This window comes from Myxine glutinosa, chromosome 1 (assembly GCF_964187855.1).
Source record: "Myxine glutinosa chromosome 1, kmMyxGlut1.1, whole genome shotgun sequence".
In the NCBI taxonomy this organism is placed as follows: domain Eukaryota; kingdom Metazoa; phylum Chordata; class Myxini; order Myxiniformes; family Myxinidae; genus Myxine; species Myxine glutinosa.
In genome coordinates this window covers 85990290-86017659 of record NC_136261.1, presented here as the reverse complement: position 1 = coordinate 86017659, position 27370 = coordinate 85990290, and the positions used below count along the sequence as shown (strand labels likewise).

The 27370-nt window shown below is 41.1% G+C and overlaps 1 protein-coding gene across 1 annotated transcript in view; it reads right to left on the bottom strand.

Annotated features, from left to right (window-relative positions):
- The window catches only part of HFM1 (helicase for meiosis 1), a 93261-nt gene extending 79739 nt beyond the window's left edge, over positions 1 to 13522 (bottom strand). The window contains exons 1-13 of the mRNA XM_078772395.1: positions 13474 to 13522; positions 12667 to 12891; positions 12363 to 12413; positions 12125 to 12195; positions 11851 to 11983; positions 10324 to 10475; positions 10138 to 10215; positions 7468 to 7638; positions 6454 to 6654; positions 2805 to 2893; positions 2666 to 2709; positions 2400 to 2501; positions 216 to 361 (exon numbers count right to left, since the gene is read on the bottom strand). Of these exons, the coding sequence (XP_078628521.1) occupies positions 216 to 361; positions 2400 to 2501; positions 2666 to 2709; positions 2805 to 2893; positions 6454 to 6654; positions 7468 to 7638; positions 10138 to 10215; positions 10324 to 10475; positions 11851 to 11983; positions 12125 to 12195; positions 12363 to 12413; positions 12667 to 12891; positions 13474 to 13522 (1512 nt within the window). The remainder of the gene's footprint in view (positions 1 to 215; positions 362 to 2399; positions 2502 to 2665; positions 2710 to 2804; positions 2894 to 6453; positions 6655 to 7467; positions 7639 to 10137; positions 10216 to 10323; positions 10476 to 11850; positions 11984 to 12124; positions 12196 to 12362; positions 12414 to 12666; positions 12892 to 13473) is intronic.
- Between the last annotated feature and the right edge of the window lie 13848 nt (positions 13523 to 27370).

Sequence of the window (27370 nt, the reverse complement as noted above, 5' to 3'; positions counted from 1 at the left end):
CTTATCTACCAAAATTTCATAACAATGTTTGTGATAGTAACATTTTGTTAGAATTCAGAGACATCTATGAATTAACAACTCTGAATATTTACTTGGGTATAATTGTATTGTGCAAAATGTAGTTTCAAAAAGAGGATAATTAAACATGGCCACTCGGTGAGGATATTTACCCTAACAAATCACATGTTTTGGAGAAACACAAAGTATCTCCTTACCTGTGGCCTTCCAGCTCTTCCAATCATTTGCTGTACATCTGTTTCACTATATTCTTCAAAACCACCCCCCACGTAATGCTGAGTTGCCTTTATGATGACCAAGTGGGCAGGAAGATTTACCCCCATTGCAAGTGTGCTGGTAGAGACTACAATGTGTGCACACACATGAGGGCAAAAAACAAACACAGACATACACTTAAGTGCAAGCATATCACAGTCATAGATCCACAAATGGTATGAGTAGGGAGTAGAATAAGAATGTTGGTTCTGAAGTGTCTCCCACAATGGAAAGTGAATGGGAGGGAGACTTTCCCTTCTGCACGTCGAAATTAAATCCTCCCACCCACAGCTAAACAAAGTTAAATTAGTAGTAATAATGTTTAAAAAGCAATAATGTGAAAAAGAAATAATGTTGAATAATATTTGCCTGGTTCATGTGTGAATGCGTGGCCAGGACCCTAGCCTGTTATTGCTCTACTAGTGGGGTCACCCGTGGGAATCCCACGGGCATGGATGTGTGTGACATTTCGACATATTGAGTTAGATGCTGCACCTGCACATTCAGTTTTACAAAAGGGTGACTTGCAATTTATCAGATCCACAAATGATGTAATCTACACAATTTATTTACTTCTGATAACATGTGAATGCATGTGTGTGCACATGGGAGGAAATACAGTTTGAAATGTGTAATTAAATCTCATGTAAAATGTGTCTCAAATCCTCTCCCTCCCTGACCCCATCCCTCCCACATCACGCACACTGCACAGGGGAGTGGGTCACACACAGGGGAGTGGGTCGCACACACAAGGGGGAGTGGGTCACACACACACAGGGGAGTGGGTCACACACGGCAGAGAGTGGGGGTCGCTTTACTCCTCCTCCCCTCCCCCCCAGTCCCCTCTCCCCACCCCCCCCCCCCCCAGTATCCTCTCCCCCCCTGGTTTCCTCTCCCCTCACCCCACAGTCTCCCCCCCCCCCCAGTCTGCTTTCCTCCCCCCTCCTGTCTCCTCTCCCCGACCCTCCCCACCAGTCTCCTCTCCCCGACCCTCCCCCCCCCAAGTCTCCTCTCCCCGGCCCTCCCCCCACCCCAGTCTCCTCTCCCCCCCCCACGCCCCCAGTCTCCTCTCCCCCACCCGCCCCACAGTCTCCTCTCCCGCTCACTCCGGCAGTTGTTCCAATCGAGCAGGCATGGAAAATATTCTCTTGGAGCACAACACAGTGTAAACCGGCCCCTTGTCCTGTTCATTCATTAGTGAAATGTTTTGCAGAACAGTACACGCATGGTGACGTCATCGGACTCGGACCAAAATTATGATCTTCAACAATATTATCCAATACTTCATCCGGATGCATTACAGCTGCTCTTGTATATGTTTGCTGAGCACACATTACCTTCCAATGTCTTTGTTGATCAGTATCCGTCTGTGTTAATTGTGTTCATTGGCGGTCTCGTTCTGTTCCCTCATTATTTCATTCATTTTGGGGAGAGTATTTACAAACGTGAGTGGTGACACGTAAACGATGCTTCACTCCTCTCCCCACATGCAGAGTACCTAATTGCAACTTGTTATTGTGACCGTTTAACAATGTCCATTTCAGTAACCGCACTTTCCAAAGCTCCTCCCAACATATGTTCCCCCTACAAGGTGGAGTCATGACTATGGATTGGACGTGTGTGTGTGTGGGTGTGTACACAAATGTAAAACAATTTGAGTCATCAAGAGCTCAAAAAATCCACCAGTGCTCCTTTTGCAGTAAAACTCTAAATTAAATTAAATAAAATAGAACTTAATAGTCTGACTAAAGCATGGCGCTTACAAACAGCAGATTCCATAATCAACTGAAAAATAAAGACGTGTAAAAATCTCACACATCAAGACAAAAATATTGAGCAACTAGTTTTCCGGGTTATATTTCAGCTCCACAGGGGCTATCAGAGCGATGTTCCTTATAATGCAGCAGGCAGCCTGTCACACTGTCATGGTAAGGCCAGATATTGTTTCAACTGTACCAGCAGGGATGCCCAACCACACAATGCAGAGTCAATTAAGCCAAACATTGCAAGCATAATCAGCCCAATGAATGGAAATAAAATGTTAGTGTGCCGAGCTGGACAGCTAAGCTGTCCACATTTGCTTTCAAATATTATGGACATTACGAAGCATGGAAAAGCCATCTCACATAGCACTGGAAGATCTCCTCGTGTAAAAACGTCTTCGACGACCTTCCTATCTGAAACGTCCAACCCTGCATGATGATATGCAACGCCATGTACAAGGACATCTGCAAAGAACAAAACTTTGAAGAAAATAAAATCCATCACTTTGCGAATTCAAACTTTTCACATCAAAAGAACAAGACAAGAACTAGAGCGCACGAAAAGAGGTTATTATCTTGAATTATACAGGCAGAGTCGAATTAGTATTTACAACAGTGAAATTAATTACCCCTCAGCTTTGCATCTCTCAGTTGACTGGAATATATCTGTAATCTGAAAAGGAAGTAAAACATGAAAAAATATTAACATGGAAGAACAAAAGGAGAGAGACGGCAAGTGCGAACGTACAGATGAAATGTTTTGCTTGCCGTTGCTTTTGCTCTGCCATTATAAAAAACCTGGCCTCTTTGACCAGCACGGCAGCTGCTTGCTGTGTACTCCTTCTTGTGGCACAGAACTGCAGAGAGAACAGTGCAAACGAATCAATACGAATATTCACAAAATATAGTAACTCTTCATGACAAGGGCATCATTTTCAGAACATTTTCAAGGCAAGTGCACTTTTCTGGCATTTTCAAGGCAAGACCTCTTCTCTGGTGAAGAAAAAAAGGTTTCTCTAAAATTGGGCTTAAAGACAAACATATTCTCAATCGACTTCCCAGATACAGTGGGCAGCAAAAGTAGTCACCCCCTTCCAATAATGCCACATTTATTTTAATTACGAATTATGTAGAAACAATTTTCCCAAATGAACTTTTTTATTCACAACTGAAGAGAACAAAATAAACACTATTATAGTTGAAGGGGATTACATGTCAGGAATACCTGCAAAAAACAAGTACAAATCAAAATTTAGTGGTTGCAAATGTATTCAGCCCCTTAGGCAGTACTTGGTGGCAGCACCTTTTGCAGCAATGGCTGCTATAAGTCTTTTTGGGTAGGTCTCTACCAGATTTGCACAGTGAATAGTGAAACCTTTACCATTCTTCTCATGAAAATTGCTCTATGTCTGCCATGCTTGATGAGGATCGTCAATGGACTGCAATATTCAAGTCTCGTCTTAAATCTTCAATTGGGTTCAAGTCAGGACTTTGACTGGGCCACTCAAGAACTTTATTTTCTTCTTATTCAGCCATGCCAGTGTGGCTTTAACTTTGTGCTTTGGATCATTGCCCTGCTGAGATGTGAATCTCCTACCCAGTTTGAGATTCATGGTCGACTCAAGCAGGTTTTCATCAAGGATTCTCCTGTACTTTGCATCGTCCACCGTCCCTTCAATCTAAACAAGCTTGCCAATCCCTGCTGATGAAAAGCAACCCCGTAACATCATGCTGCCACCACCATTCTTGACATTATTGATGGTGCTGACTGGGCGATGTGCAGTGTTAGGTTTGCCCAGACATAACGCTTTGAATTTAGACCAAAAAGTTCAATTTTTGACTTGTCTGACCACAAAACTGTTCTCCACATGTCTGCAGTATCATTAAGATGCTTTTTCACAAACTCCATAAGAGCTTTTAGTTGCGTATTTTTCAGTAGTAGCTTCTTTCTTGCCACCTGTCCATAGAGACTTGGTTTGTGGCCAGATGGAAGTGGCCAGACATCAGCCAAACAGTTCAATCTTGGTTTCATCAGAACATAGAATCTTGTTTCTCACAGTCTGAGAGTCATTTAGGTGCTTTTTTGCAAACGCCAAGCGGGCTTTCATGTGTCTTTCACTGAGGAGAGGCTTCCGTTTGGCCACTCTGCCATAAAGCCCAGATCGGTGGAGTGTTGCAGTGATGGTTGTCCTTCTGGAAGTTTCTCCCATCTCCACACAGGATCTCTGGAGCTCAGCCAAAGTGACCATCGGGTTATTGGTCACCTCGCTTACCAAGACCCTTCTCCCCCGATTGCTCAGTTTGGCCGGGCGGCCAGCTCTAGGAAGAGTCCTGGTTGTTCTAAACTTCTTCCATTTAAGAATTATGGAGGCCACTGTGCTCTTGGGAACCTTCAATGCAGCAGAACTTTTTTTGTAGGCTTCCCCAGATCTGTGCCTCGACACAATCCTGTCTCTGAGCTCTGCAGGCAGTTCCTTCGACCGCATGGCTTGGTTTTTGCTCTAATATGCATTGTCAGCTGTGAGACCTTATATAGACAGGTGTGTGCCTTTCCAAATCATGTCCAATCAATGGAATTTACCATAGGTGGATTCCAATCAAAGTGTAGAAACATCTCAAGATGATCAAGGGAAATGGGAGGAACTTGAGCTATTTTTTCAAGTGTCATAGCAAAGGGTATGAATACTTATGTCAATGTGATATTTCAGTTTTTTCTTTTTAATAAATTTGCAAAACTTTCTAAACTCCTGTTTTCTCTTTTTCATTATGGGGTATTGAGTGTAGATTGATGAGGGAAAAAATGAATTTAAACGATTTCAGCATAAGGCTGCAACATAACAAAATGTGAAAAAAGTGAAGGGGTCTGAATACTTTCAAGACAATCTACGGGCCTTCATATCCAAACTGCAGAACTGGCGTCGGAAAGTCAATCTTGGGAACATCGCCATGTTTGAAAAACTCTGCGGAGTGATGGATGAGTCTGAGGGCGAACTAGATCAGTTCCTGAAGGATGAGATTATCGGACACCTTGAGTCCCTTGAAAAGGAATTCCAGCGATACTTCCCTGAGCTCACAGGAGAAGAGGTGGCACTGGTAAGAAACCCTTTCTCTGCTACACTTGACGTATCCAGCCTCCCCGACTTAGTCCAAGATGAATTATTGGATCTACGGAACGACTCTCCGGTGCGTGACCTGTTCCAGGAGAAATCGGTGACTCAATTCTGGTGCGCTATGCATCAATCATATTCCGAAGTCAGCATGCTGGCCTTACGTGTTCTTTTTCCATTTGCCTCCACCTACCTCTGCGAGGCCGGATTTTCTACCCTCGTCCACATCAAAACGAAGACCAGGAACAGATTGGATGTCGAGGATGACATGAGATTGGCTCTTACAAACACCCCGCCACGAATTCCAAGACTCGCTGCTCAGATGCAACCCCAAACATCCCACTAGCTAGGTTGGAGAGATGATGATATGTTAGTGATGACGATCATGAATTGTGTGATGATGGATGGCAGTGAGAAAAAATGATGAGCTTGGTTTGACTAACTAACTAAAATTACCCGAATTTTATAATGTGCAAGGAATATTGCAGCAAAATTTGTAAAAATTGATGAATTAATGATTGTTTTCTCTTTCTTCCCTTTTCCTTCTCAGAAAAATTTGTAAAACTGAAACGGCTGATGGCAGGGGGGGTCGCGTGTGTTTCGGGGTTTTGAGAAAGGGGTCGCGAGTACAAAAAGGTTGAGAACCACTGCTCTAGGCGATGTATGGGGCAGTCATGTACAAGATGATCCACAGTCTGTGGGAGGCCACACTCGCAGTCGGATGAGTCAGCAAGGTCCCAGGAGAACATGTGTTGGAATCTGCTATCTGTTGGAAATCTGTTGGAAACCATCTGGAGCTGTTGGTACTATTCCTTCCGAGACAGATCACGAGGAGAATTGGTGGAACAGGGGAGGTGTTGTAGGCGATTGCTGGTTTGGGTGGTACACTATTGCCCCATCTGCCACGTGTATGTACTCAGGCTATTGTCTGCTGTGATATAGGTTTGGGCTACTCTCATAAAGGGCTTATGGCTTTTCAAACTTTGTGGGAGTTGGGGTAGGGGCTTCAGAGGGAAGGCAGGGGTTTGGGGAGGGGGACCATAATCTTTTCTACCCCCATTAACCATCCCCAAGAACCCCTTTTTCCAAATTTCCAGTTTTTCCTTTCTGAGAGTTTGCTTCTATATCTGCCCTCTCCACTCTGCGTCCTTACCTTCATCCCTTATTTCTCCAAGTACCCCTCTATTTTGTCCCTCAACGACTGACACACAGACAAACAGACAGACAGACAGAGACATAATAACAAACAAGACCAACCAATATACTTGAAAAATCTTCGATTTTCGCAAGTAAAAATGAACATTACTTACAATCAGAGATGGCTTTTGATCAGCATACGTCTGAATGACACCAGCAATCTTATAATTAAGAGACAAGTCAAATTTAAACTCATTCTGGTTTTGATAACAGGGGAATCCAAGAACAACTTTCTGCAGTTTCACTGGTCGCAGTTCTTCATCGAGCTTGATAAAAACAGCTGGACCGTGAGTGTCCGACAACCACTCTGCGATCTTTCATGCAGAATCGATGACAATTAAATGATGTGGTCAAGGGTTAGGGAATACAAAAAAAGGAAGAAAAAATTATAAAGACGATGTTTTAGAAAAGGAACACAAGTGAAATATGAGATAACATTTCCAAGCTCTCCATCGACATCCGGATAAAATCTTCCGTTGGGAAATTAATCAACGGAGTATTAACTTTCAGAATCTAATTCCTCCCCTTCCCCCCCCACCCCCCTCCCTCCAACATCCACAAACCCCTTACAGTTGTGCTTGTGATTCTCACACTAGAATTTTAGGAAATGCCATAATAGTTTATTATTTCAATGATCTGTGCAGGAGAAAAATCCTTCGGTAGCCCAGAGGTCAGTCCACATGGGATACGAGCAGTAGGGAATGCTATAAAGCAATGATTGGAAGGAATAAAGGAGAAAGTCAATGATCACCCTTCAGCAATATTGCCACAATGTCCAGCGAGACAATTTAATTCAAACTGCACATCTAATTGAGGAGTGGCCCTCAGCTTGAGTGAGCAGGTGAGACACTGCAGGTTAATCAAACTCAATATAAAGCACCCTCCAGCAGTCTAATACACCAGATAGAGCATTCATTGTATTTAGCTTGAAAATAATTTTTTTATTTACCACTGTCATTGCAAAAGAAAATTTTCAGCAGCAACATAAAATAATATAGGTTTTATAAATCAAGGCATAATTATCTGTACTGCCAAGGGGAGCGGTAAATGGATCGGGATTCAATACTGCACTCCGATTGCGGCTTCAGATAAATGCTGCAAATAACAACCTGGAGAAATGCACTTACATCTTGCACATTAGGAATGGTGGCAGACAGAGCCACGATTCTCAAAGGCAATCTCGGAGGTTCTTTAGGGTCGGTCTTATCTGCCCCTAGCAATGCCAAATGGAGAGTTTTCATTCTGCTCACCACCGCTTCAAGAGTTGCCCCTCGGCTTTCATCGTTCACTGTATGGACCTCATCCGAGCACAAGACAATGGTAAAACAGCATACACAACAAAGTACAATCTTTGGAAAAGGAAAAATTGCATGATCTGATCAACAATGGTTGCAGTTATCTCAATCATGTTTTGACCTACAGTCGTGGCCAAAAATATTGGCACCTTGCACTTTTTTTCAAACAACTCACAATTTCCTCTAAAAATAAGTTGAAATAATTGACAAAAGTATTTGATCTCCACAATTCTTTATTTCACTGCTAATATTACAGAACCTTTGTTTTTGATTCAGAACTTAACATATACTTTTAAATCAGGAAATAAAAAGAAATGGCATTGACAATATTATTGACACCCTCGACTTAATATTTGGTAGCACAGCCTTTGGACACAATAACTGCAGTCAAGCACTTCCTATAACAATGAATGAGATTCCTGCACCTCTCTACTGGCAGTTTGGCCCACTCTTCTTGTGCAACCTGCTCCAGTTCTCCCAGATTTGAAGGGTGCCTTCTCCCAAATGCTGTTTTCAGATTTCCCCACAAGTGTTCAATATGATTTAGATCTGGACTCATTGCTGGCCACTTCAGAACAGTTCAGTGTTTTGTCTTGAACCATTCCTGATGCGTTTTGAGGTGTGTTTGGGGGGTCATTGGCCTGCTGCAAGACCCATGACCCTCTACAGAGACCCAGCTTTCTGACACTAGGTTGAACATTGCGCTCCAAAACACCTTGGTAATCTCCAGATTTCATGATGCCATGCACACATTGAAGGCACCCAGTGCCAGAGGCAGCACAGCAACCCCAAAACATCACTGAACCTCCTCCATGTTTGACTCTAGGGAAGGTTTTCTTTTCTATAAAGGCTTCATTTTGTTTTCTGTAAACATAGAGATAATGTGCTTTACCAAAGGCTCTAAGTTGGTCTCATCTGTCCACAGGACGTTCTCCCAGAAGGATTTTGGCTTGTTCAAGTTTTTTTTTGGCAAACTCCAGTCAGGTTTTTTTTTTTTTTTTGTATACAAGATCGAGGCTCATGAAAGAGCTAACATTAATCAAACAAAATGTCAAACCGACACACAAAACACAAAAAACAAGGGGAGCGGCAGACAGGATGGGGAGAGAGGGGGAAGGACACAAACACAACATTTGAGAGCAGGGACATCGGGAGGACTTGGGGGGAGGTAGGAGAGGTAGGAGAGGTATAAAACATATGAACACTGCAAGGACTCTGGGGTGAATTAGCGGGGGTACAAAAGATCAAGGTTTTGGATGGGGGAAGCACTTGAACAGGGCAAAAGGTGGAAGGCAAGGGGAAAATGGGGGCGGGGCGAGACAGCGCACGTGGGCAGAGGCAAAAGCACACGATGGGACAAAAGCACACGAGGAGAAAGGGAAATAAAAGTTTTTGGTTTTTTTGTTTTTGTTTTTGGGGGGGGGGGGTGTGGGGGTCACAACGTTAGACAAATAGTTGATGTTCGGTGAAGTTTGGGGGAGAAGGGAAAAATCAAAAACCCAGCAAAACCAGCGAAGGAAGAAACAAACTTCGACGGGAGAAGCCTGAGGCTGCAAGGCCTCACACGCCGCGCGGCAAACAAACGATTAATTTATGATAAACAGAGATAAACACCGAGAAACATCCAAGGTACACACTATAAGTTCACACGCTGAAAGATAAAATACAGTTACGACAAAATACAATTGTGAACAGACTTAACTTTGAAAACGTGGAGACCGTGTGGAGCTTCGAAAATTCGTGACGTCGTCTCGAGATCTCGCGAGATTCAATCGCCAAGGTTTTCTTACGTTTCTCTCTCAGCAGTGGGGTCCTCTTGGGTCTCCTACCATAGACCCCCCTTTCATTGAGTTGGCGACGGATGATGTGAGGTGAAACTGTCATACCTTGTGTCTGAAGGTCAGCTTGAATCTGTTTGGCAGTTGATCAAGGTGCTTTCTCCACCATTCGAACAATCCTTCGCTGCAATCTTCCATCAAGTTTTCTCTTGCGGCCACGTCCAAGGAGGTTGGCTACAGTGCCATGGGCCTTAAACTTCCTGATACCATTGCGTACGGTGGACACAGGAACATCAAGGTCTCTGGAGATGGACTTGTAGCCTTGAGACTGTCCAGGCTTGGTTACAATCTTGTGTCTGACCTCCTCATTTGACCTCTTTTTGCTTTTTGCTTTTTGCAATTTTGCAAAAACAAAATGTTTTTTGCAATTTGGGTTAACAATACACCTGAACTACCCAGTCATGTAGACAATCACCGGCTTGCTGACATTGACAAGACATCTACCCATTCACCTCCATTGGAGTTAACAAGACATCTACCCAGTCACCTCCATTGGAGTTAACAAGACATCTACCCAGTCACCTCCATTGGAGTTAACAAGACATCTACCCAGTCACCTCCATCACCATTTTCTTGCCCCTACACTGGCAGGTATCGATAGTAAAACCATATCGATAGTAAAACATATATCACCTCATAACACTGGTATTAGCTGGTACATTACCTCATCAATAAGAAAAAGTCTCACAAGTTGCACTAAAGAATTGTCTCGCCATCTCCTGGTCATGCTGTCCCACTTCTCCTGCAAACAAGTTGTACAAAGAGCCATGAACACCTTAGTCGCAAAACATACACTGTATCATAAGACCACTTCAAGAGGCTCAAAATGGAAACAAATTTATCACTTTACCGGTGTCGTCATTATGACATGGGCATCATGTATTTCGAAGTATTCATCCACTTCAGTGTCTCCGGTTAGCTCTTTACATTGAAGACCAATGCTTGAAAATTTTACCTTCCAATCCTCATATCTTTCCCTACACAGACTCTTGATGGGCGCCACTGCAAATATAGTATAAAGGTTACTTTAATTAGCCTATTTCCGCACAGAGGGAGGCGGGGTTTTGCAATAGTGTGTGTGTGTGTGTGTGTGTGTGTGTGTGTGTGTGTGTGTGTCCAGGGCATTTTTTTTCAACAAACCATTATGATAATATGGAGAAGATGAATTAATAATTGAGTGAATATGTAGAGTAAAGTCATGGTAAATACAACAAGCGTTACGCCTAGGTCCTAACAACCCTCTGAGGCATGAACTGGGGGTCAAATACAACCACGTCATGACGTATTTCACGCATCCCCCAATGTTAATTGCATAAATATAAAGTTTTGTTTAAAAATATATTTAAATATGCCTGTAATTGCATGTTTTGGTATTTGACCTTTGGACCCCACCCCAAGGGAGTGGGGCCAAAAATTATACTGCTCTTGCACCATCTTGCTGTGTGGTAATCATAACTCCTACGTTTGGTGAATTTCTGCACAACCGTTTAGGTTTAGGAGGAGATAGCATGATGGATGGACAGACAGAACAGATGGAGCAGATTACAATACCCACACCCCAATTTTTAAAAAAACGTTTGGGGATTATGAAGGTGCATTATATCCCACTAGCAACGGTACCCGCCCTATGGGCGGGGCTTCAATTGGGAGGCCCAAATGAAAAGGTAAAATATCAGAAATTGAAGGCTTTTTCTTTTTTTTTTAAACGATTTATATAAATACCCGTTAAATCATATCACACGCAAATCATCAAAATCTAAACAGTACATGGCGCCCATTTTGAAAAAAAGATTGAATTCTGCAAAACGGAAGCGGCCGCTGCACGTGTTTCTCAGTCGCACGTTTATGTGTGAAGAGTGCGCCGAATCAGTAACACGGAAGCGGCCGCTACACCTGTTTCTCAGACCCTTTGCACACGCTGCCATGTTACTTCGGAGCCGCACGTTTTTATAGGAAGAGTTCATCAGGAGTCGATCTACTCTCTCCTGGTAGGTAGAATAAACAGGATTTGTAGAATTTCAACAAAAGCCACATAACTGTTCATATCGGTAAATATTATTCCATCGTGTTTGGAAAAACTGGAAAATTGGAAAACTTGGAAAAATTGGAAAAACAGTATAGCCTATTTTACTCCAAGGGGTCCCAGGAATACCCACCCAAAATATCGTTGCGATCGGTTGAGCCGTTTTTGCGGTACCTTCGAACGGACGGACGGACATTTGGTGAATTATAGTAAGATGTGTGTGAGATTAACACTGCTAGGTAATCAATAATTATAACCTGCAGGTTCAGGAACATGTCAACAAAAAGGGAATTGCAAACCACTTTGGAGCATTTCATTTGCACAATAATGTGAATAAATACAAAAATATCATACTGTAAATTATTTTTGCAGTGAAGTTCGGTCCTTGATTCTCCATGAGAAGTCTGATAATTGCCAGTTCAAAAATTACCGTTTTCCCCGATCCCGTGGGAGCACACACGACTAGACCTCGATCAGTGTATAGAACCTTACAAACACACGAGCCATTGGAAAAGAAAACGTCAAATGAAAAGAAAAAAAAATCAGAAAGAAAAATAATTATTCAATCACAATGATTAGTAAATCAAGTAATTTTGCAATTGCTGAGTATATTAAACAAACCGCATACATCATCGATGACGCGTGATTGAACGGGGTTGAAGTATGGAAATTCTTGAAATACATTCCTGTAGGGAAGAGCTGATTCAAAGCACTCAGGAAGTGAAACATGTAGAAAAAGGGAGCCAGGTCATGACTCATTCATTCATTCATTCACAGAATGAGTTTAATTCCCAAGAAGAATTTGGGGAAAAACCAACAAAAATATGGATCAGATTGTAAAATCGCATACAAGGTTGAAAAGATACGGATTTCAGCCACAGATCGCAAGCCCTCTTTTCCACAGAATACATTATCATCTGCAAAAAAAGAGAGATAATGAAGATCATATACAATACAACCACAGAAACTATATTTGTTGCTTTAAAAAACATGACATGGGCTTGTGCAGATATTCTCAAGAGATGATTAGTGTGAGGGCTGGAGTTTTGGATATGGATCAGCGAATGGGAGTCGAGCCATGAAGAAATAACAATTAAGGCTGAAGATGAAAAACTGCCGTAAAACATTAAGAAAGGTTTCCCTGAGATCTTTGATAAATCCCCGCCTTACCTTGGAATTGTGACTTATGAGCAGACATGTCAAAAGTGCCTCTTCTGCTTGGACTGCTGTGGACTGCGAACCCAGAGATGTCGGAGAAGTCATCCACCTGGTTTGTTTCACCATCCAATACATATCTGCGAATCATATGCAAACACAAGGTATGCAATAGTTTCACACTGCGCACACTCTTCCTGCTTGCTTGAGACTCATTTTTCCATCCTTTAATTTCCAAATCTTGGCAAAACGACAGAGGACGAGTGTCAGAAATTCCTCAATTTTAATATTGAAATGGAGAGGTCAGAATGGCTCCACTGGTGGAATGCTTGCCTTTAGGATATTTGTTCTGGCTTTTGTTCCCAAAAAGATCAACAATTATATTGTAGTGAGAGGAGTGCAGGGGGGGATTTGCTTTTCAAATCATGACGTAAGGCCATCTCTTCCATTTGCACTTTGGATTGGGACATTCAAAACCACATGAATGAATGATTGAATGATCATTTTAAGTCCATTTTTCCCCACTCGAGCGGGGGTTAGCCTTGCGGGCCCCATGACAATCATGGTTCCCTGTTTGAGGCAATGTTTTTATGGCCGGATGCCCTTCCTGACGCCAACCCTTAGTCGCCTCTTACGATGCGCAGGGATACGGTGTACCTATTCTAAACCAGGGTACACACCGGGATCATTCATCCCAGCAAGCTGGTACTCAATTTGCCGACCTCGGAAGGATGACAGGCTGAGTCAACCCCCCTGGTGTTAATTCAGCGATCGACCGGGATTCGAACTCAGGATCCTAGGATCCCAAGCCGACACCCTAACCGAGAAGCCAACCCCAGGCTGGTGTTGCCACATTAAAGACTACATCCATCTTTCAAAAAGGGGTTAATGAATGTTCGCACCTTCACCACATTTCCTGCTTGGGTGATCAAGTCGAAGGAGGTGGGAGTACTGGGAAGTGTATGCAGCACAGGCAACATGAGCAGAGTTATCTTTACTTGTGTCCTAATTAGACCGTCTGCCCACACATCGGGAGCCGGAGGTGTGTGTGTGGTTGGTGTGTGTGTGGTTGGTGTGGTGTGTGTGTGTGTGGTGTGGTGTGTGTGGTGTAGGGTGTGTGTGGTGTAGGGTGTGTGTGGTGTGTGTGTGGTGTGTGGTGCGTGGTTTGTGTGTGTATGGTATGAAGAGGATAAGTAAGTAATGTGTGTGTATCGTAAAGGATAGCACACTGAGCAATCAAATAATTTAAGGTCTTTATTAAAGCCTGACGTACCGAGAACAAGCCAGTTCTCTTCTTCAGAAGCGTTAAGAGCAGGGTGGTGGTGCAGCGTTAACTTCCATTAGGCGACATCACTCAATGGCAACATGGATTTGCCCAAGTCCACACCAATCACAGCGCTTCTCTGCATTCAAATTATTCTGACGCTTTTGTCGACGTTGTAATTGAATGTGTCGTTCTTTGTATTAATTTGAATAACCAAACAAAATGGGGGCCTAACTGCTTGGTTCACAGCATGGAGTGATAAGGAAACTTTTCTCATCAACAGATTGTAATCGAGCATACTCCCATTTTTTTAATTCATAAATGAGGATGCAACAGTGAGGTAAGTCTGTCACAGCCAGTGTTGTTACCCTGCGCTCGCGAAGCGAAAATCAGGGGTAAGCATTCAGTTGCGTACGTGTGCCGTGTGCCGGACGTGTCTGCATTTCAAAAATTCATTTTCTCGGCAACCATTGGTCTGATTGACACGAAATTTTACCATAGAAGCGCCTCCGCCTGTAGAAAATTTTTTATTCATAATTATGACGTCATAGGTCACGTGGTACAGACGCCATCTTGGAAAAAATCGAAAAAAGTTGCACCTCTATAATCTATCTCCGAAACCACTCCATGGAAAAAATTGAAACATGGCTCATTGTCAAGTACTCCCCTTGGGGAATAAGATACGTTAATGATGATGTCATCGGTGCCTTCGTTATGATGTCATAATTCCACAAGTACAACATGTATCCAATCATTGTGAATTTTTTTTCTCAGCAACTGTTGGTCTGATGGGCACGAAATTTTCACCATAGGAGCACCTCCTTCTTTAGAATATTTTAATAATAATCATGAAGTCATCGGTCATGTGGTACAGGCGCCATCTTGGAAAAACCAAAAAATGTTGCACCTCTTTATCACCAAAACCGCTGCATGGAAAAAATTGAAACATGGCTCATTGTAAAGAACTCCATATGGGGAATAGGTGTTGTTAACGATGACGTCATTGGTGCCATAATTATGACGTCATAATTCGACAGGGACAACACTTAGTCTGATCAGTTTGAAAGGTATTGAGCGTGATCTATGCAACAATTATATTAGAGAATATTAATTTATGATGTCATCGCTCACGTGGTCTGGCAGCCATATTGGATCAAAGAAAAAAAATGTTGAAAAACAGATGAGTTGGCTCGCAACAAGTTGACTGCGCAGGGTAAGTATTCTATGAATACCATCTAGTTAATTATGCAAAGGTTGTCGGATGATAAACATGCATCCATTTCAGTAAAGCCTCATATAACTGATTTTTTTTTTTTTTTAATCAAAAGTAGTTGCAAATTTACATGGACAATTGACTTCAATAACAACTATAACGGCACTCAGGAAAGAGCATGCCTACGCCTCGTTAGCCATATCACTCAATGGTGAAAAATCACTTAAACAAGCGTTACGCCTAGGTCCCCCGTCGGAAGTGATGTGAGTTGACAAATTTGAAGATGCAGAAAACATGCTATGATATGATATTTCGCTCACAAGGTTCAGACATACATGGAGGCGGCCATCTTGGATTTTGACGTGGTGACCCAAATTTTCAATAGCGTTCTTCCTTATGCCTAGATACACCCAAACACCAGATTAGAGGTTAGTAGTTCGTTTATTTTTCAAGATATTCCGCTCACCTGGTTCAGACATACATGGCGGCGGCCATCTTGGATTTTGACGTGGCGCCCCAATTTTCAATAGCGTTCTTCCTTATGCCGAGATACACCCACACACCAGATTAGAAGTTGGTACTTCGCTTATTTTTCAAGATATGCAGGTTACAAGTTTCAGACATACATGGCATCAGACATACATGGCGGCGGCCATCTTGGATTTAGACGTGGCGACCCAATTTTCAATAGCGTTCTTCCTTATGCCTAGATACACCCACACACCAGATTAGAAGTTGGTACTTCGCTTATTTTTCAAGATATTCCGCTCACAAGGTTCAGACATACATGGCATCAGACATACATGGCGGCGGCCATCTTGGATTTAGACGTCTGTTGCACCCACACGCCAAATTTGAATGCGGTCCTTCGCTTACGCACGCACGCACGCCCGCACGGACGGAGGGGAAAACCATAGTCCCCCTTTCGCTCCGCGGTGCGACGGGGGACAAAAATTATACTACCCGGATCTGCATCTTCACCAAAATTTAATCGATTCTTCCTCGTCACCCACACAACCTGTTCAACAAGTTTCATCCAAATCCATCCATAACTTTTTGAGATATCCTGCTATGTTTTATGTATCGTTTTTGGCCCCATCTCCCAATGGTGAAGAATCACTTTAAATATTCTGGTAGCCGGATCCGAATCCGGATCTTCACCAAAATCGAATAATTTCGCCCTTGTCACACACGCTACATCTCTGCCAAATTTCGTCCGAATCTGTCCACAATCTTTTGAGATATTTTGTGAGGTAATAACTCCCCTACCTCCATCCACCAGGAATGACCCAATATCACATTTAGAGATTAAAATAATCTTGTTTTGACACCTATGACCCTAAATCCTCACCACCCCCCCCCCCCCCCTCCGTTGCTTCATGACGTAACGTTGCATGACAAAGCGCCACCACCTCCCCGATGGATGTTATTGTAATATGTTAAGCTCGGTGTCCCATCTGCTGCCATTAACTAGTGGACGTTAAATATCACATTTAATATATTTCACGATGAGTCAGCGAGTCGTCAACGGTAAACGGGACAAGTGACAAATTCCCATCAAAATCACCTTCAGTCGAACATGGCAATCTCGCCAGCCAGTTCGTGAAAGACTTGGCCAATTACCTCATGGACGGAGTTTCACTGAGGTAAACTAACCGCTGGGAAGAAAAGAGAAGCTGACGTTTCAGACGTTAATTTTTTAATTCCTTTCATTTAATTCCTCAATTTTAAAGGGTAAACATTTCCACAAGTCCACGTTTTGATTAATCGCACACATTTTGAGGTATAGTAGTTTCAGACCTGGCGGCCCTTGATAGGACAGGATCCCAATTGCTAACCCAAGATGTATTCAACTCAAGGTAATTAATTATATCTGCAAGGAAGGCTAATTATCGGCTTTTTAAAGCACAATGTTTCACACAATGTTTCTTACCTCAATGGGCTGTCCGGCTGTTCCATACTTTCAGGCATAAACATGACCGAACGACCCTCAGAGTTGTTCGTAATTCAATTGAAGGGACCTGTTAATCTTCGCGGCTTTTTACCTCAGCGACTGTGTAATGTAATTTCGCGTGAAAAATACAAAAATGTTTCGCCCTTTCGATTTGTAAATCTTTCAGGACCCGTTTACGCTTCAGTCACGAACCTTGACATTTTACTTTTAAACGCAGAAGTCAAAAACATTGCAGCGACTAATCCTGATCATACACCGCCGCAAAATGTCTCGCATGATAACACACGCGGTTCGTTACAAATGATGAAGTTAGCCGCTTTCAACCAGGTCGGTTAATAAAAGATTAAGGTTTAACCGGTTAATACACCTCTGTAACCTGTAATTATACACATGCCCCTCGTATGAAGGGGTCAGGTTGTCAGTACTGTGTGGAAGTACAGCTATTATACAAATGTGCATATGAGGGATGATGACGCGTTGCTGTGACGTATGTATAACAAAATAGTTCCATCATGGCTGCTCATTGAACTACTGTGTCTCAATCATTCCCAGGCATTCGGCTACTGTTACAAACTACAAGTACCCCATCAGATCTGAGTGCCCGCCTCATGATTCAAAGATAATTATTCAATTATACTGTATTGTCCAAAATAAGACAATTCTCTGAATGTCTGATAATTATGGAAACGAAAACGGATTGGCAAATTTACACCAAACTTTCCAATCATGCTCAAGGTCCCCAGAGTCAGGTAATACATTGTAATAAATCTCCCCCCCCCCCCCCATTATTCTCGGCTGTACACGTGACATTGTGCAAATAGTGGAACTCCAGACCCATTTTCATGGGAGCACCTCCACCAGAGGTAAAAATATAAACGACAAACACGAATGATTACCTTTTCTAACAGTCGCTAATACTGTTTAACACTAAACTGAAATATATTTGGAAGAATCCAGACATCAGTCAATGCTTATCACGTCGACAAACACACCTGCTCGAAGATCTACTGTAGTCTATATACCACACAAGGTTTAATAACATGACCCTTCCTGCCGCTAACGTGGAGTTCTTCCAAGGAGTTTTTCATGGTGTTTTTCCAAATACGCCTCTCATTACAAAAATAATAACAACACTAACTCCTCAGTCACATTTGCTCTACGGCTAGGATACGGTGGCCGTACCCCCCCTAAATTGACACAAACATGCGGCGGCCGCAGTTTCTGAGGTGGCCTCAGGGTGGCCCTCGGGCGTATGGCTATCTTTTACAGGCCGTAGGGGTCGCCGTGGAATTATAGCGCGGAGTTATAACTTTTTTCATTTCTAGGTTGGCCGTAGCAATTCGACAAGCCGTAGCCATGACAACTGTAAGTGCTGTTATACATATGAAAAAGAACTGGTATATATACCCACTCGTTACCGTCCGTCTGTCTGGCCGCACGTTCGCCTTAGGGCCGCCCTGCGGTCGCCTTGCGGGCACCTTGAGGCTACCTTGCGTCTGCCTTGAAAATTATATGGCCGCCGCAGGGACGCCCTAAGGTCACCGTGCGACATCAAATCAAAGACCGTACGGCACCCCCACGTTTTCGGTCTCCACAATTTCTAAATACCCCGTGCGGCTACCCAAAAAATAAAAACATATGTGACTGCTACATTGTGTGACCGTGGAAATACTGCGGCCGCCCTATAATTGCTAGTGGCCGTAGATTTGTTAGACCCTACGGCCGCCGAGCCAAATGTGACTGAAGCATTAATGATAATAGCAAAATATTAATGTTATTACGAAACAATATATCCACTAAATCGGGAATTTAGAATGGTGAGGCACGGTCTAATCTTTCTATTGACCTGATCTAACATAAGTAACAGTAATAACTAGAACGGCACTCAGTCGAGAACACACCTCCACCTGGTTGGTCAGATCTCCCAATGGTGAAGAATCACTTAACATATTCTAGTAGCCGGATCCGAATCCGGATCTTCACCAAAATCTAATCATTTCGTCCTTGTCACATGCGCTACATCTCTGCCAAATTTCGTCCGAATCCGTCCACAACTTTTTGAGATATTTTGTTCACAAACAGACAGACAAACGGACAGACAAACAGGGGTGAAAACATAACCTCGCTCCACCTTTGTTGGCGGAGGTAATAATTGTCAATAACAATAAGGATAATAACATGACCCCCCTGCGCTCCCTGAGGGAACGGGTGCACCAGTTTAGTGTAAAACAAGTAAATATGACATGCAATTCGACACCAGATTCGATAACAGATAACATGGCAATTTGATAACAGATAACATGGCAATTCGATAACAGATAACATGGCAATTCGACAACAGATAACAGGGCAATTCGATAACAGATTCGATTACAGATAACATGGCAATTTGATAACAGATTCGATAACAGATAACATGGCAATTTGATAACAGATTCGATAACAGACAACATGGCAATTTGATAACAGATTCGATAACAGATAACACGGCAATTTGATAACAGATAACATGGCAATTCGATAACAGAAAACATGGCAATTCGATAACAGATAACATGGCAATTCGATAACAGATAACATGACAATTCGATAACAGATAACATGGCAATTCGATAACAGATAACATGGCAATTCGATAACAGATAACATAGCAATTCGATAACAGATAACATGGCATTTCGATAACAGATAACATGGCAATTCGATAACAGATTCGATAACAGATAACATGGCAATTTGATAACAGATAACATGGCAATTTGATAACAGATAACATGGCAATTTGATAACAGATAACATGGCAATTCGATAACAGATAACATGGCAATTCGATCACAGATAACATGGCAATTCGATAACAGATTCGATAACAGATAACATGGCAATTCGATAACAGATAACATGGCAATTCGATAACAGATTCGATAACAGATAAGATGGCAATTTGATAACAGATTCGAAAACAGAAACATGGCAATTTGATAACAGATAACATGGCAATTCGATAACAGATAACATGGCAATTCGATAACAGATAATATGGCAATTCAATAACAGATAACATGGCAATTTGATAACAGATTCGATAACAGATAACGTGGCAATTTGATAACAAATTCGATAACAGATAGCATGGCAATTCGATAACAGATAACATGGCAATTCGATAACAGATAACATGGCAATTCGATAACAGATAACATGGTAATTCAATAACAGATAACAAGGCAATTCGATAACAGATAACATGGCAATTCGATAACAGATTTGATAACAGATGACATGGCAATTCGATAACAGAAAACATGGCAATTCGATAACAGATAACATGGCAATTCGATAACAGATAACATGGCAATTCGATAACAGATAACATGGCAATTCGATAACAGATAACATGGCAATTCGATAACAGATAACATGGCAATTCGATAACAGATAACATGACAATTCGATAACAGATAACATGGCAATTCGATCACAGATAACATGGCAATTCGATAACAGATAACATGGCAATTCGATAACAGATTCGATAACAGATAACATGGCAATTCGATAACAGATAACATGGCAATTCGATAACAGATACCATGGCCATTCAATAACAGATAACATGGAAATTTGATAACAGATTCGATAACAGATTCGATAACAGATAACATGGCAATTTGATAACAGATTCGATAACAGATAACATGGCAATTCGATAACAGATAACATGGCAATTCGATAACAGATTCGATAACAGATAACATGGCAATTCGATAACAGATAACATGGCAATTCGATAACAGATAACATGGTAATTCGATAACAGATAACATGGCAATTCGATAACAGATTCGATAACAGATAACATGGCAATTCGATAACAGATAACATGGCAATTCGATAACACATAACATGGCAATTCGATAACAGATAACATGGCAATTCGATAACAGATAACATGGCAATTCGATAACAGATAACATGGCAATTCGATAACAGATAACATGGCAATTCGATAGCAGATAAAATGGCAATTCGATAACAGATAACATGGCAATTCGATAACAGATTCGATAACAGATAACATGGCAATTCGATAACAGATTCGATAACAGATAACATGGCAATTCGATCACAGATAACATGGCAATTCGATAACAGATAACATGGCAATTCGATAACAGATAACATGGCAATTCGATAACAGATAACATGGCAATTCGATAACAGATAACATGGCAATTTGATAACAGATTCGATAACAGATAACATGGCAATTTGATAACAGATTCGATAACAGATAGCATGGCAATTCGATAACAGATAACATGGCAATTCGATAACAGATAACATGGCAATTCGATAACAGATAACATGGCAATTTGATAACAGATTCGATAACAGATAACATGGCAATTCGATAACAGATTCGATAACAGATAACATGGCAATTCGATAACAGATAACATGGCAATTCAATAACAGATAACATGGCAATTTGATAACAGATTCGATAACAGATAACGTGGCAATTTGATAACAGATTCGATAACAGATAGCATGGCAATTCGATAACAGATAACATGGCAATTCGATAACAGATAACATGGCAATTCGATAACAGATAACATGGCAATTTGATAACAGATAACATGGCAATTTGATAACAGATAACATGGCAATTCGATAGCAGATAACATGGCAATTCGATAACAGATAACATGGCAATTCGATAACAGATTTGATAACAGATGACATGGCAATTCGATAACAGAAAACATGGCAATTCGATAACAGATAACATGGCAATTCGATAACAGAAAACATGGCAATTCGATAACAGATAACATGGCAATTCGATAACAGATAACATGGCAATTTGATAACAGATAACATGGCAATTCGATAACAGATAACATGGCAATTCGATAACAGATAACATGGCAATTCGATAACAGATAACATGACAATTCGATAACAGATAACATGGCAATTCGATCACAGATAACATGGCAATTCGATAACAGATAACATGGCAATTCGATAACAGATTCGATAACAGATAACATGGCAATTCGATAACAGATAACATGGCAATTCGATAACAGATACCATGGCCATTCAATAACAGATAACATGGAAATTTGATAACAGATTCGATAACAGATTCGATAACAGATAACATGGCAATTTGATAACAGATTCGATAACAGATAACATGGCAATTCGATAACAGATAACATGGCAATTCGATAACAGATTCGATAACAGATAACATGGCAATTCGATAACAGATAACATGGCAATTCGATAACAGATAACATGGTAATTCGATAACAGATAACATGGCAATTCGATAACAGATTCGATAACAGATAACATGGCAATTCGATAACAGATAACATGGCAATTCGATAACACATAACATGGCAATTCGATAACAGATAACATGGCAATTCGATAACAGATAACATGGCAATTCGATAACAGATAACATGGCAATTCGATAACAGATAACATGGCAATTCGATAGCAGATAACATGGCAATTCGATAACAGATAACATGGCAATTCGATAACAGATTCGATAACAGATAACATGGCAATTCGATAACAGATTCGATAACAGATAACATGGCAATTCGATCACAGATAACATGGCAATTCGATAACAGATAACATGGCAATTCGATAACAGATAACATGGCAATTCGATAACAGATAACATGGCAATTCGATAACAGATAACATGGCAATTTGATAACAGATTCGATAACAGATAACATGGCAATGTGATAACAGATTCGATAACAGATAGCATGGCAATTCGATAACAGATAACATGGCAATTCGATAACAGATAACATGGCAATTCGATAACAGATAACATGGCAATTTGATAACAGATTCGATAACAGATAACATGGCAATTCGATAACAGATTCGATAACAGATAACATGGCAATTCGATAACAGATAACATGGCAATTCAATAACAGATAACATGGCAATTTGATAACAGATTCGATAACAGATAACGTGGCAATTTGATAACAGATTCGATAACAGATAGCATGGCAATTCGATAACAGATAACATGGCAATTCGATAACAGATAACATGGCAATTCGATAACAGATAACATGGCAATTTGATAACAGATAACATGGCAATTTGATAACAGATTCGATAACAGATAACATGGCAATTTGATAACAGATTCGATCACAGATAACATGGCAATTCGATAACAGATAACATGGCAATTCGATAACAGATAACATGGCAATTCGATAACAGATAACATGGCAATTCGATAACAGATAACATGGCAATTTGATAACAGATAACATGGCAATTTGATAACAGATTCGATAACAGATAACATGGCAATTTGATAACAGATTCGATCACAGATAACATGGCAATTCGATAACAGATAACATGGCAATTTGATAACAGATGACATGGCAATTTGATAACAGATGACATGGCAATTTGATAACAGATGACATAGCAATTTGATAACAGATGACATGGCAATTTGATAACAGATAACATGGCAATTCGATAACAGATTCGATAACAGATAACATGGCAATTCGATAACAGATTCGATAACAGATAACATAGCAATTCGATAACAGATTCGATAACAGATAACATGGCAATTCGATAACAGATAACATGGCAATTCGATCACAGATAACATGGCAATTCGATAACAGATTCGATAACAGATAACATGGCAATTCGATAACAGATAACATGGCAATTCGATAACAGATAACATGGCAATTTGATAACAGATTCGATAACAGATAACATGGCAATTTGATAACAGATTCGATAACAGATAACATGGCAATTCGATAACAGATAACAGGGCAATTCGATAACAGATAACATGGCAATTCGATAACAGATAACATGGCAATTTGATAACAGATTCAATAACAGATAACATGGCAATTTGATAACAGATTCGATCACAGATAACATGGCAATTCGATAACAGATAACATGGCAATTCGATAACAGATGACATGGGAATTCGATAACAGATGACATGGCAATTTGATAACAGATGACATGGCAATTTGATAACAGATGACATGGCAATTTGGTAACAGATTCGATAACATAACATGGCAATTCGATCACAGATAACATGGCAATTCGATAACAGATGACATGGCAATTTGATAACAGATGACATGACAATTTGATAACAGATGACATGGCAATTTGATAACAGATGACATGGCAATTTGATAACAGATGACATGGCAATTCGATAACAGACAATGGAGAAGGGATTACACTGCAGATCTACTATGGCATGAAGCATGATAGATAACCACGTTATTGTTTCGCTGCGCCTCCTACAAAGTCAGATTATATCTTGGCTGTGATTTTGTTGTTGCCCTGGCAACCATCTCAGTAAGTATGTGTGTGTGTGTGTGTGTGTTTGTGTGTGTGTTAACGACGCAAAAGGCGGGGGACATCGCCTAAGTATCACCTCCTTATTATTTGTTAGTTTTAATATTTAAAGACATTTCTTTCACCACTGCCTGGTTTAGGTTCGATTCCCATCAACGCATCCTCTCATTGTCCCACAACCATCACTTGGTAATCGTGACATGTCAAAAATCCCTCAGCATGTGTTGCATGAAAGATTTCCTCCTGCAGCGGAATGGATTGGGTCCCAATGTCCAATTATGTTGGTCCCAATGGAGACATTGGCTCTGCATCATGAACATCGCAGTAGTCACAGTCGTTCAGACAAAAGTGCCTTAATCCACATACAAGAACATTTTTTTAAAACCCTACAGACGTCGTAGCTGTATCCGTGTTAGTTTGAGCATTTTTATGGTCCCTCATATTCTCTGGATTACATCAATGATCACATACTTAATTGCCTGTAATTTGTGAGTTCTTGCACTGCACAGAATATATTCCGGCTGAAGATATTAATCAGCCAACTCGATATTAAAATACTGACGTTATATCAAGAGAAAATGTGGTCTTTCCAATGTATTGTACACCGCACCTTTCCTATGCCGTCTCCAGGCATTGCAAAACGTCATTGCCGGGCGCCGAAGGGGGCTCGGCAATGACGCACGCTGAAAGGGAGTACTCAGTTTTCACTCTGGTTACCCTCGCCTGAGGAGAGGGTATTGCATTTGAGTCCGTTTGTTACTTGCCGGAATAGATTCGGGCAAGTATGTTGGTTGGTTTGCCTGTCTGTCTGTTTGTGCGCAGTACTACGTCTACATCGTTGCACATAGCATCGCCATACTTTACACACATATTTGCCTTGCCCTGGAATAGACTGCGCCCAATTTTTAACTCTCTAGGCCCAAGGTCAAGCTCAAGGTCACCCAAAATGTGAAATCTGGGGGTCGAGTTTTCATTTAAAATATATTTCAAACCACTATAACTCTAAAAGTACAAGAGATATGCATACACTTACTGTTACAGACATAAAGGAAGTCATATACGACATTTCATTTTGCACCATGACCTTTGACCTTGAGTGACCTTGAAAGGTCAAACTCAAGGTCAAAAATTGTTGTTGTTTTTTTACGAATAACTCTGTCAAACATTATCTGATTCCCTTCTAACCAACACCAAAATGTTCATTATTCAATTCCCGAAAAATAACACGTGGCTTAAAATGGTCAAAAATGGTTAGTTTGAATTATTTTTTGGGGTCAAAGGTCAGGAGGCCAAGTTTTCATTGAAAATATATTTCAAACCACGATAACTCTGGAAGGACAAGAGATGCATACACTTACTCAGTTACCTTCCATTGCTTAGCGTATATACATGTATAGATTTCCCGCCATTTTTATCCAAAATGGCTGATAAAAAAGTAAATTCCGGCAAGTCCTCGGTCTCTGACTGATTTTTCATCTGTCTGTCTCTCTGTTTGTGCGCAGTACTACGTCTACATCGTTGCATATAGCATCGCCATACTTTACACACATATTTGCCTTGCCCTGGAATAGACTGTGCCCAATTTTTAACTCTCTAGGCCCAAGGTCAAGCTCAAGGTCACCCAAAACGATGGTCACCCAATCATTTGCACCTCCCAATTGAAGCCCCGCCCTCAGGGCGGGTACCGTTGCTAGTAATATATGACGATACAACCATTTTTACCACTTTGCTTTGAATAACGGGAATGAAGGGGGAATAGCATGTTAATATGTCTGGTTGAAGACTTTGGGTGGTGAGGGGGCTTGAAGCCAGATTTTAATCTTACAGCTGCCATGTTGGTGCTCGCCGTCACTGCGATGCGAAGCGAAAGACGCCTCAGAGCTGTCGCATTCACAATCGCTATGTCGTATGTACTCCCGATACATGTTTCCTTCATTGTAAAAACTACCAAATCAACAGTTAAAAGGATTTTGAGCCGATGGGTGTTACGGCCTTGGCAAGATCGATGGAGGCAAATATCTGTTCGCTTATACACCACCCAAATAGCTATGTGGAATTCTCTCATGTAGAGATTAAACCCACGTCGTTTGAACTTTGGCAGAGGTCATTATTTACTTTTAATGATCCAAAATAGCTGATAAAAAAAAACCGGCAAGTCCTCAGTCTCTGACCGAATTTTTCATGTTTGTTTGTCTGTTTGTCCACACAGAATAAATATGATTTTCTCTGCAACCGTTGGTCCGATTGACAGGAAATTTTCACCATAGGTGCAACTCCACCTGTATAATGTTTTATGATAATTATGACATCATAGATCATGTGGTTCGGCCGCCATATTGGAAAAACCAAAAAACTTTGCACCTCTATATCTCTGAGTGCTGAATATAAAAAATTGAGACATGGCATTAAATATGTTAATGATGATGTCCTAGGTGCCTCCATTATGACATCATAATTCTACAAGTACAAAACTTCATCCTATCAAGATTAAATTTCTTGAGCATCATGTAGGCATAAACTGGTGGAGAAAAGAAGAATAATGATGACGTCGTCGGTCAGGTGGTTCAGCCGCCATCTTGGAAAAACTGAAAAACTTTGCACCTCTATATCTCCAAAAGCGCTGAATAGAAAAAATTGAGACATGTCTCATTGTAAAGAACTCTCCATGGGGAATAAAATATGTTAATGATGATGTCTTAGGTGCCTCCATTATGACGTCATAATTCGACAAGTACAACACTTCATCGGATCAAGATGAAATTTCTTGAGCATAATCTAGGAATAAATTAGTTTAGAAAAAAAAAATGATGATGACGTCATCAGTCACGTGGTTCGGCCGCCATATTTGTTT